Genomic DNA, 15,488 nt, shown 5'->3' on the forward strand with positions numbered 1-15,488 from the left:
TCAACAATTTTAAAATTTTGATGCGTGTCTACTGATTCTCCCAAGATACAGTTCATACATACATCCATTGTCTATACCGCTTTATCCTCCACATGAGGGTCGTGGGGCTGCTGGAGCCAACAAGAGCTGACACAGGGTGAAAGGCGGGGTACACCCTGAACTAGTCGTGGGTCAAACATACAGATATACAAATACAGTCATTTTAGAATGTTCAATTAACCTCTACATGTTTTCGAGGGCGTTGTCTTTCTGCGTGGAGTTTGCATGTTCTCCTCGTGTGTGTGGGTTTTCTCCGGGTTCTCCTGTTTCCTCCCACAGAACAAAAACATGCAGTGGTTAAATGACACTCTAAATTGCCCCAGGTGTGAGTGTATGAGTGTCTCTATCGGTGCTTTTCCATTATACAGTTATAGCACTTGGCTTGACTGGACTTGACTCTCCTCAGCTTTTTTTGTTTTTCCATTATGGATAGTACCTGGTACCTGGTGCTTTTTTTGGTACCTGCTCTGGCAAGGTTCCAAGTGAGATGAGACATCAACATTTGACATCAATATGACATCAACATTTTTTAAAAACTGGCAAGAGCACTCCAGCGAGCATACATGGCTGCTGTCCACAAAAATACACCGTGGTCTGTCGACAAGGTTCGGACGTTCCTGTTTAGAGGTTGACAAGAGGATACAGAGAGCGCTGGATGAAGGCTGTTTTTTGTGTTGTGTATAAAACAAGGCAACGGCAGCCATGCAGCCATGCTATGACGACCCCGCCCACATTGGGGAGGTATTATGAAGTAATGGAATACGACGTGCTTGATACCCAAACTGAGAAGAGTCGAGTTGATTGGAATCGAGTAGTGCTGGAACTGTATAATGGAAAAACACCATACGTGTTGGCCCTGCAATGGACTGGCGACCTGTCCAGGGTAGGCCCCGCCTTTCACCCTATGTCAGCTGGGATTTCTCTGGGGGACTTGGAGAAAACCCATGCACACACAGGGAGTACAGTACATGCAAACTCCATGAAATAAGGCCCTTGGTCAGACTGGGTCATGAACCTTTTTGCTGCAAGGCAATAGTACGAGCTGCTACTCCACTCTATCTTCATTCTTCATCTTTATTGTTTTACCTCTAGGAAAAGCAGGGTTTCAACTCATAATCGCTAGCTGTATGTGCCCCAAAAATGCAACATCTTTGAGTGGGATAAATGCTGGACAAGCTCAGTGGTAGAGGGAGTGGAGGGTTATGGGTTAGATTCTCGGCTCCACGAGTCAACATGGCAATGTGTCCTTGGGCAAAACACTTATCCCTACCTTGCTCCTGATGGCAGGTGTGTGAATGTGTATGAAAGATGTGCTGCACATACAGTAGATGCTGTATGAAAGTGTGAGTGAATGGCAAGTGTATGTAAATACAGACCATTTGCTGTGTTTGACATGAGGATCTGTTTTCTTTGCAAGCCATACATGCCACTATTGAAAGATTGAAAGTAGTTAAATACATTGATAAAGTTGTTTATCTGATGTCAGCTGTTTCATGAAAGAGAAGCAGCCGTCACTCTGAAAAGTGACATAATAATATAAGGTTCATTTGTATAAAAGTTTTTATTTTATAAACTTTGCATTTTTAACAATCAAAAACACCTTCCTGTCAATAAAATATGCACAATAAATAGCAAAGAATAAAATCACAAGCACTGATAAAAAATCCTCCGTGACAAATGAGAACAGACAGGAAAAAGAAGTGCAAAGCATAATAATGTTCAATAATTTAGTAAGGGCTGCAAAGGATATAATAAACATTTAGATGGTCCTTAATAGCAAGTCCCCCATCTCAGTTTCAAAAGAACTCTGTGTTGGAAAAAAAAACACTACTGCAATTTTAACCATATAGCCATAATAATGGGATAATGAGGTCTAGGCTATAAAGATCAGAGAACATCACATACCAGGTACCACTGCTTGGGGAAATCAGGGTCCGTTGGATCTTCATACACATCCCTCCTCTTTCTTTTTCTCACCACTTGCTGCTCCATCCACAGGACCTGCGGGTGTCCAAACAGACAGGTAGATAATGAATTTCTGCAATTGTTGCAATCTCCCAAATGGTATACTCATGGTATAGAAAGCAGAGCCTCAGCTGTGTTTAAAAAGTAATGACTAGACAGAGAGACAGAGAGACAGAGACTTAAAGCGAGGCTAATTTATTTCAGTCCACAGATGCAGAGGGAAAGTGGCGACTGTACAGTGGGTCAGAGAACAACAGTCTTTGAAGTCCTGCATACTCTCCTCCATTCACCCCTGAGTATAGTTGTGTAAGTGAAATTGCAAAAAAACCAAAACTATTTCATGCGTCCTTGCCAGAAGCGAAACAGTAGCTAATCGTTTAAGTTAACATGACCACTTGTCAGGGAACAAATAATCTTTTTTATTTAACCTTCATTTAACCAGGAAGTGATACTGAGAGTAGCTGCTGGGAACCCACATGCACACACACATGCACATGGGGAGAAAGGCTCTCAGTGGCACCTACAAAACCATTAAATGGAAAAATCAAATGCCTAATTTTGTGCACAAACCAAAATTAATTAAGTTTTAATGTTTTTTATACAGACAATTCATATGGTAATATATTAATAATAGAAATCATTGCAGCCCTAAACTTATCTAAACTAATGAGTTTAGAAATGTGTCTTTTGTCTGTCTGCAATACTGTTATGGGACCAGTTTTTACAATTCTTAGTTGCTTTGCTTGTGCTACAACTTGTACACTATATGCACATCATGTGACATGTGCATATACTTTTATATATGCATCTTTACATATATATGTATATGTACAGCCACAATGATAAAAGTGGGACCTGGTTTCATTGTTATGGCCGAATATATGTTGAGAGATTTCACTCTGAATATCACTAAATAATTAAAGACATTAATTTAAATATTTAAACACACAGCATACATAGTAGATGATAAAACATCTTTGATCTTATATGTTTTTCATATAAATCTCTCTACCAGGGGGTGTAGGAACCAGTGCCTTCTCCAGATGGAGCATCTGTCAGTGACTGCAGACCCCCCCCAATGTCTCTGTCATCACCAGACCCTTCATCATTCACCACCAATCAGCAATGTTCGGACTGGCAAGTATATATCTGGCACGTTTCACGATGTGAGCTGATAACTGAGTGTATCATATCCAAACTCTGAGGTTTTGTCACTGCATGTCTCCCCAAACCTGTGGTGAATAACACTTTATCATCCAAATACAGTATCTACTCTGCAGTTTGAGCTTGGAAGACACAACATTCAGTGACATGATTTTAGATGAACAAATCTACAATTCTGCCACGGCCTTTATATATCACAGTGGCGTGTGAGGTGAACCTACTGAGTGCATAGAAAGGCGGATCTGAAGGACGTGTGGAACAGCTAAGTGGCAACCGGTTGTGAGGTCACCAGGGATAATTGGTCATCATGCGGTTTTCATCATGAAAAGTGGAAGAAAAACAACTAATTTTAAATATACATTATAAAATAAATGAGTCCACTGTGCCTCACACAGAGAGCTGGGTGATAATACGATAACAACATTAATCGTGCACTTCCCAAAACTTCCGCGATTTGGTTGCATGAATAGACTCAGTCCCTTTTTTTTGAAAAAAGGGACTGAAAAATTATCAATGATTATCAATATGAACTAGTTATATTGTGATATGCTTTTCAGCCATATCGCACAGTCCTACTCACACACTGGGTTGATGCATGCGTGGCATGCCTGTTGCCGTCTCTCTGTATGTCGCTAATATAATGTTTGCAGACACATTTATTATAAACCCAGACTTTTCACAGTCTGGCTATTATCTTTAATGAATGAGTGTGTCGTAATAAGTCTTGCCAATCAGACATAAACCCACAGTGAGAAGGCATAAGGTGAGGCAGTCTATACCTTGCCGCACTGAATGTGAGATAACAACAGATACTACTTGCTGCTGTACTTGGGAGGGAGCAGAGCAAATGCACTCTCTCCGCTCTCGTCATTATAAATGTAACATTCTTCCTAAGCCAAATATGTACCTTACCTATGTGCATGTGAGGAATGCTGATAAGATATGAAACATAACCAGCAGTCAATGCAAATGCTGCTGACTGAATAGTGAATAAGCTACTTTTTTGGGTTCACTATTTGTAAATCTGACTGTGAGTGAGTCAGTGCCTCAGCCATAAACCTCATCGCACGTCACTGGATGTCACCCATAAGAATCTCACCCCTATAATTATTGTGAATTTTACCTGGACCATGCTGATGTTTTGCAACCGGAAGCTCAGAGATGTCACCTGACAACCAGGCTCCTATTGGATAATACCAACTGTAAATCACATTGGTGTCCACCTGTACTGTAACACCTATTTGCCTCTAAACTGGAACACAATTCACAAAATTGTCTGTGGGCACAGCTTTAACAAACACTACGTGTTGTTCTAATTTAACAAAAGGACATCGTCACCATTCTTTTTATTTTTCATAGCATAGGGGATCTGCATAATAGAGACGCTTATCCTCTGCAGCAGTTGAAGCCAATGCATGATTACTGCCCGAGACAAATGCATCCTTTGAATTTCCCTTTTTTTTTTTTGAAGGTGACAAAGCTGAAATTGGATCATCTAAATTAGTTTTTCTGGTTGTGAGCCTTCTCTACTTTCTTGATTTCATGATAGCCAAGTGACCAAACCAAATATAAAGGTAAATGTTGAGTACATCTAATGATTGTGATGTTGCTCCAAACACAGCTTTGCCTCGGAGAATGGAAGCATTAACCTCCCTCAAGTCACCCTAGACTAATTAACATTTATCTCATTTCATTACATTCGGAATTGCACACGACTGACCTCACTGAACTACCGCTGACTGCATATCCCATTATTATCAAGACAAAATTACAACTGTTATATGAATCAGTTTACGAGCTGGATGCACCAAGATACTGTTGGATATTAAGTGTTTCGTTTATGTAGACAATTAATGCAAGTGAAGGGACATTAGCTGACTCGTCGTAACACTGACGAGTGAGAAAACCTAATATTTGCAATGATATCACTTCACCCGAACTTAATGACTGGGAAAAATAGTGTCTCATGTGTTTCTTCCTGAAGACAAAAGTGAGTGATTTTATCACAGAGAAATAAAAACTATCCTGAAGTTTGAGACGAGGACAAAATATAAACGGAATACAAGAGCAGACAAAGAACTACTAGTGAGACGACATGGAAATCTCCATATGGGCTAGATCTGTAATCCACTGGAGCAATAAACCATTTGCTTCATCTCTTTCATGATGTCCCGAGGGTTTTCCTGTCTGGTGACTAAGGAGAAGCCATGCTGGTGTTGTCTATAATGCAGACAATAAAATCCGTGCTTTGATCTATAAATCTGTTTTCAGATTATGGAGAAAGGAGGTGTATTAAAAATGTGTCTGTTTTTTATTTATTATGCCAACATATTACGTAGAATGATACAAAGCCATTAAGACCGGCGTGTTGGATGGAATGTGGACAAAGCATGGTCGACCACGCCCACAATTTTTTGAGTTTCAAGGTTGACACTACTTTTATTTCATTGTACTTGGGTACATTTCCTGAATGATTAGGTAGAGATGATGAGTATTAGTTAAAGATTCTGTTGCATGCGGGGGAAAAAAAGGCAATTACAAAGTACTGGCTTCAAAAAAAACACTCATACTTGTTTTTGTTGGTATTGATTAAACATTTACATCTGCTTGAGCAGTTGACCTACTCCTTACAGCTCTAAAAAGACCTAGGGGAGAAAAGGTTACATAGCTCTAGAGAGGAAGTTAATTAATGTGTTTTTTGTGTGTTTATGTCCACTTGTGACCTCATGTTGGTTTTTGTAATGTGAAAATGTTAAATAAACAAATACAACATTGAAAACAAACAAAGCCATTAGCACTGATTGCTGCTGCTGTTGAAATTGAGTCTGTGTCTCCAAAGCCTGATAGCATCTGGAACTGCTTGGTCAAAGGTCAACGATGTAAAAATGATTTTGCTAACATATCTCTGCAAAACACAGAGCTCAAGAGAATATCTGGGTATATTATTATTGATAAAAAATTAGGCGGATTATGACATGGGAATATGGGTTAGACAAAAACAAATTAAGATTTCTATGTTATAAATTACATAATAATTGTGCATGCTCACTGTGTTCCTGTTGGGTTTCTCTATAATAATTGTAAGGTCTTGATCTTTCCATGTAAAGTGCCTTGAGATAATGTATGCTACACAAATACAATCTAATTCAACTGAATCGTGCCACAGACAACCTACGTCGGTAGATACTGGGAAAATGACTAATGGGTTGTTGGATTTGGATTTTTCACGAGGTTTGTTGACAGTGACACAAATATTAAATAGTGCCAGCACTTCCCTGTAAACACTGTAAACATAGTGCTCCCTTATAGCCAGAGACTTAGTCTGTGATTATGTCACAAAACTGCAAGAGAGTGAGAAGGACAGCGAGAGAGAGAGAGAGAGAGAGAGAGACTGACATAGGGTAAAGACCCTTTGAAACACAGGATGCAGTGAGCTGCCTTACACTGCAGTTTGTACAAACCCAGCCACCCTTAAATAAAATCAATTCTTTCTCTCACAGAGAAGGTGTGTGGCGTGAACAGGAGATGACTAACAGCCCTCACAAGCATAATAGTAAAGGCTTATGCAGCTGCAAATGTCATCTCGCCTCTGTGTGATTATTCAAAGAGGGGTGGTGATACATGGCACGTTAGCGCCAGAGTATAAGAAACAATGGAGGAAATGTAAGACACCGTCACTGGATAACAGAGAGAAAATACTGGGAACAAGCTCAAAGCAAAGCATTGACTGAATCCAAATCCATCCATGCTGTTTACATTGCCTTTAAAAAAAATCTGTTCTCTTCTAAGTGTCTGAAACAGAAACTTTTCCAGGGATCACATGATTTTACAGACACATATGAATATACAAATGCCCATAAGCATATATAAACAACAACCCACTCATTTATGCTGCAGTGTTAGTGTTTTGTTTTTTGCTTTTCTTTTCGCTTGGGTTTTTGGCAATGCAGTTTTGGCTCTCGCTTTGCTCCAGGGTTGGTGTATTTTTGGTTGTGTGTGTGGGCATGTGTAGGTAACGTAGGGAAAAATGTGTTGCTCCTTAGCCAAAACCTGATGCCCTGAATAGTTGTGGGTTCAAGTGCTGACTTGAACTAAATGCCCTCTGGTTTTGTTGCCACAGCTGTAGTTTTAAAGCAGAACTATGCAGTATTTTTAACACTAGTTTACAGCTCCGGAGTCATTGTGATGGTTAAATGGCTGGTTGTGGGGAGATTGGGGGCTGTCTTCGCTCCTCCTACCTGTCTTTAGGGGAAAACCAGCCTTGCTAGATAAGGGCCTCGAGCCTGAAATCGCAAGGCTCGCAAAGTCTTTTGCAAGTAACACAAATTTCTTTAAGGAAAAACACACAGGTACCGGCAATAAGATAAAGGCAGCAATAGCATAATTTTGCACATGGTTTGTGTTTACCAGCTCATGCACAACACCAGGAGAGGGGAGGCATCAGTGAAATTCACCGTAACCACAATCTGGTTACGTGCAGCTCAGGTAGTTGAAAATCAATGTGTGAATGAGTGAATGAATTTGTTTTTTTGGATTAAATAAAAACACAAAGAGGATGTTGAAAACAGGATATTTAAACACACTTCCCTTCATCTCGCAAGTGTAATAAATGTTTTTTGTTACGTATTGTTGGCATGAATGGTAGACGAAAACAAACTGATTTACACTGTCAGCCCAAATCTGCTGTGGCAACCACTAATAGGAAGCAGCGTAAATACAGTATTTTATTACTGTCACTCCAAATGGCCACTGTGTTATGAATAGATTTGGTTTGATTTAATTTTTTGGGGGGATTTTCACCTCATAACATTCACACAGCACAAGTGAATCAGCATCTTGTTTAACAATAATAAAACAAAAGCAACAGAACTAGCTCTCCATGTGCCACAAAAAGGTTTCTTACGTGTTTTACAGTGTTCTGTTTTATATCGTTCTACAAAAGGTAAAACATATTCACAGTGTGGTTTGTGTATAGCATTTTGGCCTCTCATATCCTCCATCAGCTCAGGTGTGGAAAAAAAAAAACTAAGACTTTCAATCCCTGTGCACACACAAAACTGAAACTATATTAAATTTATGTGAAAAAGTGCACTTGCTTTCCCTGTAAAAATGTCTTCTGTGTATTGGTGATTAGATAAAACAACCCACATAATATGAGCTTCTGATGCAGACTAAAATAACATTTTTCATATAGGCCAGATTTGCAAATCTCATGTTGCTTTCATAAATCAGGGGTGTAATAATATATAAAATCCACATCGAATAACAATTTTTATGCTCAAGGAAAAGCCTTTTCTTGTTCATTCTTTGTGATTATTTTTTGTTGTAGTCTGAGTTGGCTCAGACTGACGTGACTTGATCTAGAGGCAGTAGGACTCAGTATTCAGTTGCAATGAAAATGCAGGAGTAGAGTGTGTCACCTCATTTTAATAATCAGTGTGAAGAAGATTAACCAAAATTACCCAGCAAATGTATTAACCCTATGCAAAAGACCTGCTGTAAATATAGATAAATGTTTGCTGTTAATGAAGGCTGATGTAAATCATGGCAGAATAAATGCTTTCTATTTCCCTCCATTCTCTCTTTCAGCTCCTTTCATCTTTCAGTTAGCAATTTACTGTTTTTTCAACCTATAAGAAGATGGTGGCTTTACTGCACTTTTTGCAATGAGGGCATGCTTATCTCTAAATCCCCAGCATAAAAAATTTAACTTTGTTTCTAGTTTCATGGTGACTCAACTGCTCTGGTTCGGAGAGTGAGATTTGCAGTAATGTGTCAAGTACAAAATGTGGACGGCCTTGGTGCAAATCCAGATGTCCTATGACATGACATTCACAGTACAGCCGAACAATTTGAGGAAAATTGCGATTTTTCTGCCAGATACTGTGATTGCGATTTGATTCGCGATATAACTGTTAAAGTCAAGCTTCAGTTTGATATTCACTGTGTAATGATTCAAAAGGGGATGGACCATAGCCACATGAAAAACCATCACAATATAATTACACCAGATAGTTGTAGATCAAACAAAATTCGGAATAAGATACAACTGTTGAGCTTGGGACTTTTTCTATTTACATTAAACTGCCTGTAAAGTGATAACATCTGCCTTAGTGTGAAGATTACAGAGTGAGTTTGTGACGGTCCAAGTTTTTGGCCCCTCCTCAGTTTTATAAAAGCTGCACTGAGTTTCCCTGATGTGTTGTTGCATGGACACTGCTCCTTGCCCATACAGTGTACATTTTCAATACACACATTGATATAACACAACAATGATAATAATAGAACAGGGAATGTGTCAAAACCTGACTCAAAACTGATTGTCACTTCAAACTAAGGCAATTTGTCCTGGTGGATCAACTGTTCTAACAGAAAAAAAACTCAAAGCATTCACTATGTTCTTTCAACTGAGAGAAAAACATTACACAATTAAGGCACGAAGTGAAGAATCAAGGAAGTTACAGTACAAAGAAATATCTGACAGCTCAGCTTCAAAGCTGATTTGACTGCCACTGCGTGCACTTAGGATGCTCAGATGCCACCAACATCCATCCCTGTCCACAGAACCACCAAGAGTGACTGACACCACGCCAACAAACTATCTATGTCTATAAATGAAGGATTATTATCAGCATTTATCACTAAAAGCAGGAAAATAATGGAGCAGCTATTATCTATAATAGCCTGACAGTTTAGTATGTTTGTGTGTGTGTGTGTGTGTGTGTGTGGTGTGCCCAACAGCCTGACTTGGATGGTCTCACAAAGGTTGAGAGTCACTGGTCTAATGCAAGGATAATATACACATTTTAAAAAAAGAACATAGAACAATATTACGGAAGCTGTATTTGTTAAGTAGCTACATTACATATAAAAATAAAACATAAAATAAATCCAATAATAGAATAATATGACTTTTCGATAGGCTCCAACTGACAGAAAAGTATAAACCCTGTCAGACATGCAGCATAATGTATATACTGAAATTGTTGATTCAAAACCAACTAATTGTTCAGCCCTAATTCAGGGATGTTAGACTAATGAATACCAATATTACAATCTAGTTAATCATAGCGAATAATGAAGACACAAGGATGGAGAAAAAGCAAGACCAAACACAATGATACGTCCAGCTGTTGAGTTGTTTTGGGGCGGCTGATTTTGCATATTTACAGCTATGCAGTACCTAAGATTGTGTCAGAGAGACAGATGGAAGGACTAGTGTGAACTGCAAAAAAGATTCAGAGTGTGACAAGCTGTCACTGATGTTGGCTTTTGTTTATGCTGTGATATGCGCACTATGTGCATGTAAACCAATGAGTCTTCTGGCCTTTTGTTGTTATGGGCTGTGCGTAAGCTGACAGGAGCCTTACCTGTGGTTCTTTTTGCAGTGTGACGTGCATCCCCCTGTGGCCAGACAAAGCCCTCTTCTCCACGGCATGATGCCTGAAGTGATAATAATCTCCAAAAACCTGCACAAACACAAAGGGAAAGGGAATGAGTTCACCCGCAGCAAATGGGCAGCCAGATAACCCTTCATGCTCACTGGGGCATTCATGTGCACATGAGTGAGAGCATGTGCAGATAGTGGTCACATCAGTAAACAGTTGAAAACAGCCATTTGTACGTCAGAGCTAGTGATTCCTTTCTATATTCTACTTATGTATCACTGTTGTCACGAGTTGAAATGTGAGTATCCCTTCATATGAAACACCTTAATTTTACTAGCAACCATAATCATCAATCTTAGTCGCAGAGGCACTTTTAAAGGTATCATGAGCGTCGTAATTGTTGAAAGCTGACAACATGGTTACATTATCTTTATTTAAAGCCAATTGGACCGAGTCAACTCCAATTACAAAAACAGAGGAATAGCAATAGTGGGGTGAAGAGACTTCAAATCTAATCAGACTAACAGTCTTTCTTGAGAAGTATGTAGACCATAGGGGCCCAACATGGGTGACATTCGCCAGAGGCTTCATGATACTTACGCAAAGATACAATATAATTCCAATGTTAAAAATACTTTGATTGCAAACTATCGTATTTGCATTCTCACAAATGAACACTACCCAGGCAAAACTGATTAGATGCATCCATTAGAGGTAGAGACAGAGCTATACTGAAGCATTCATTGCACTTTTTCCAGTGCTCCCTCACACGTATTGCTCATGAAAAAGCTTTTAAGGACATGTGATTGGGTGGCGGCTGTCGTCAAACTGGCCTAAACATCAGGGAGTGCTTTCTTTGTCAGCCCCGCTCTAAAGTGGCACATTGAGCAGCTTGCACCTCCCACAGTGGCAGTTTAAGAACAGCTGACCAGAGACAGAATTAATAATACAGACGTCCAGAGATCGGTGCACATTGAAAGACAAAAATAGCCAAAGAGAAGGTTGAGGAAGACAAAGAACCGCCCAGCCATTTTTCACGCCGGTATCCACAAGAGAATGGCCTCCATTTGAAAAGGAAGGACTGCAATCTGTACAGTAGTGCCACTGGGGACTGGCTCACCTTCACAAGCTCAGTGAAGCAGAGGAAGAGAGGGGAAAAAGCAGGAGGGGGAATAACGGCAGAAGGCAAAGAGAGGATAGGAGATGCAGGGTTTGACAGGCTAGCCAGGCAGGATGGATGTATGTGAGGTGGGAGAACAGCAGACGCAGCGCGATAGTGGAAGGTTCTCCTGGGACTGAAGGCCGATTCTGCAGACTGGCTGTCTGTGAGTCCACCAGACTGAAGGCTGAAGCTCCATGGCCTAGTCTGGCAGAACTAATATACAGCAAAGCTGCCAGCCTAAAGCTGGCCAACTTGACTTCATTTGTCAAATATTTGTAATTAAGACTTGATCACTTGCTGTGATCATTTTCATATAAACACAGAGAAAATCAGCCATAAATGATTATGTGTCATGCAAAACGGACAATATTTCTCTTGGGAGTTTATGATGCGTGCAATTTTGATGCTTTCCCGGATGCTTTTGTGTGGATACAGCTGTACAAACAGACCAATCCAATTATGATTATGAAATTATGAAAATGTGGCCAATGAAAGGAAACGTGACAAGCAATACCCAAAAAATTATGCATCGAGCAGATATAAATAAATAGTCAATTAAAGCTCCAGTGTGCAACTCAGACACAAAAGGTATTTATCTGATAGTTGCTCAGCAGTTATAAGCTAAAGCTCAAAAGCAGCTGCTGAACAGACATGAACTGCAGACTTGCATGACGTCTGCAGTGAGTGATGGATTTGCTGCTGTGAGGCAGAGGATGTCTGCACAACTCAGGACTATAAAGGTTCTGAGGAAACCTTTTGTGGGTGCTTCTCGGCATCTCCAGGCAAGGAGGCACCAGTAACACCAGACTTTCCTCACTCCTCAGATGAGCATGCAGAGCTACTGGATAAGGTTGATGCTACAAAAATCCCTATAGTTTTAGTTATCGCTTTAGCTCAAGTTGCTCTAAATAAGGACAGGAGAGTTACCTGTGTTAACAGAGTTGTTTTCATAGTCTACATCCTTATGATGCATATGGAGATGTCCTGTGCTTTGCTACATGCAACTCACGGGGAGCGCAAAAAAAGTCCACACCAGCGATTTCAGAGAAGCGGGAGTGGGTTCGAAATTTGGATGATATGTTGCCATGGTTACTATTAGCTGGCAGCAGCTTCGGGTTAGAGGGAGGAGGTAACGTGTAGTCATGCTACAACGGCTACAAACACAACACAGTTTTTCCCCCTCTGGCACGCCTGCAGGACGTGGTTAAATCCTTGATTCCACCTTTGCTTTCGAAAGTCGGGATTGTGACGTTTTCGATCAATATTCGATTTACATTTGAGATCGTGACACCCCTAATAGATGCACTAATAAAGTAGGTTACTCTTTCTGGAGATGCTGGTGCTAGTACTAAGCCCTCACTTTACGCTGACTTTGTGATACTGTCTGTAAATTAGACAGCGACAGACCCGGTAGACACCGGGTCATGACCAAGCCAATGCAAAAATAAATGGCCTCTCGATGATGCAGTATTTGGGTCAGTCAAAGTATTTAACCTCACAAATTAATGGCACCCACTGTTACGTTGATTGCGGCAGAGCTCAAAGCTAATTTGTGCTGCACCACATGGGCTTCTTTCTGGGACAAACCCATTTCCTTGAGTGCTGATGTCTTCATTTAGACCAAGAGTCTATGGGTCAAGATAGGGAAATTGAGATGGAGATAGAAACGTTAGTGTGGCTTCTCTTGAGTGCAGCTGAGTCACGCCTCTCCAGAGTAGGAAACAGAATGAATCATATGGTACTTGTGTGTGTGTGAGCCAGCAATAATAACTGAGATCGCTGTAGGTTATTAGTCACCCTGACACAATGGTCTGAGCCTGCATTAGAGGCATCCTGCTCTTTACACATCTCACTGGGCTGTGCGAAAACTTCACTCAATTCCTATCATGTATATACCTTAATGCTCCCTTGAGGAAGATCTTTAGTGGAATTGGGTGTTAAAACAATTAAATAATAACCCAGGAAGTTGCAGCCTAAAGACATTCTGATTACAACCATATGAGAAAAAAAGTCCTCACATAACCTGTTCAATTTTGAAAAGTTAATTAAATGTATGTTTTGCAGATTAATTGCCAACTAGTAATTAACTCGTCAAATAATTGTTTCAGTGATAAAGGCGGGACTGCACAGATAATCCTTTGTTCAGAATGAAAGACCAAAAAAAATGCATTCAAATGAATGAATAATATTCTTTCATTTAAATTTTTTTTTTGGGGGTTTATGGTAAATTCAAATGCATTACTTTTACAAAAGGCTTCATTATAACAAGCAGTATAAAGAGAATGTTTGTGAAATTGAGGTCATTAAGGGGCATGTGGAGAATCTTGTGGATTTTAGAGAACTGGATGAATATATATATATATTCAATTGAAGAGCATTATGTTGAATAAGAGGTTCACTTATGAATGCCTTTGTAGTCCTTACAGTCAGTCAAACACACACACACACACACACACACACACACACACACACAATAACACACAAAGAATATTACAGTGGAGACTGTGTTCTCAGACAGTGAAGAGTGGACGCAATATATGTAAACTCCAGAAAGTGGCCACTGTCAGATATAATAAATGGAGAATAATAATATATTTTTCTGTTTTCTTTTTTTATGTCCGAAAGACCTGGGCAGCACTTAAATGGACTGCATGCTTCACATAAATTTCAGGGGAATTCATTCAGGAACCAGCCATATACAAATGCTGACTTTTCATTAGGGTGAATACAATGCACCAAAGAGTGTCTCAAAGCTTCATTGCAACTGTCATGTCTTTAGTTGGACAGCTCTCACTCGTAATGGACTTCTACATCTGTGAGTCTGCAAAGGTAACGGCAAGCCTCGGAGATCTGCTATGATGGTAATAAGCATTAAACATGGAAAACTATTCCTCTATGTTTGATCGTGGATGGAGTCCCCTGTACAGCCGCAGGAACAACTTGAATTCACTGCTTTTAAATGGCAATATGTATGAACAGAAAACATGTTTAAATTGGATTTATCTGGTGCATGTGTCAAAGATTTCAAGCTTGTAATTTGAACAACTTTGAATTCTTGAGAGCGCGCGCAGCCGAATGACAGACGGATGTGGGAGCTACGCGTCGGCAGGGGTTGAGTGTAACTGACATGGGATTACATTTTCTGTCACTTCAAAAAATTGTGTCCAAAAAAAAAATGCACTCCATTTTAAAACATTTTCATCCCACTCGTCACATCAGTTAAGAAAAGACTTTTCAACATCATATAGTGTTTTGCTGTATTTGAGTGGTCATTACACTGAAGCTATATTTGCTTTCCAACCAAGTGTTAATGCACAGCAAAGCAGCTGCGTTCTGGACGAATGAGGTGGCTTACTAGTCCTGTTAGTGGTCTTGGTGATTGAACGATCAGGTGACTCGTGAAGAAAACATGGCATCTGCACCGTCCACACTAAGGTTTTCACCAACTTCCAACATCCACAAAACGGTCATTGTTTTTGTTTTCTATTTATTTCTGCAGGTTTGCACAATTCCTTCAAGGAGTAACAAACATTTGTAATTGTGTTGGTCCTAAAGACGCAGCAGTATGGAGGCAACAGGGTCGTGGGTCTTTGTCTTTAGAGTCAGTGTTGTATTATGATATAATGAGCACCTGTATGTGCGTGAGATGACTCCATTCTCTTTATTGTATTTATTCATTTATTCATTGGATATGGAACAACACGCTTCCTTTGTGTCATAAATCCAGGGACAGTTTTTCAGAAAAAAACCAAAAAAAAACTATCTCAAAG

The 15,488-nt window shown here is 39.8% G+C and overlaps 1 protein-coding gene across 1 annotated transcript in view; it reads right to left on the reverse strand.

Annotated features, from left to right (window-relative positions):
• The window catches only part of furinb (furin (paired basic amino acid cleaving enzyme) b), a 104,025-nt gene that overhangs the window by 41,673 nt on the left and 46,864 nt on the right, over nucleotides 1–15,488 (reverse strand). The window contains exons 3-4 of the mRNA XM_058646023.1: nucleotides 10,539–10,637; nucleotides 1,945–2,040 (exon numbers count right to left, since the gene is read on the reverse strand). Coding sequence (XP_058502006.1) covers nucleotides 1,945–2,040; nucleotides 10,539–10,637 — 195 coding nt within the window. The remainder of the gene's footprint in view (nucleotides 1–1,944; nucleotides 2,041–10,538; nucleotides 10,638–15,488) is intronic.

This window comes from Solea solea, chromosome 12 (genome assembly GCF_958295425.1).
Source record: "Solea solea chromosome 12, fSolSol10.1, whole genome shotgun sequence".
Lineage (NCBI taxonomy): Eukaryota > Metazoa > Chordata > Actinopteri > Pleuronectiformes > Soleidae > Solea > Solea solea.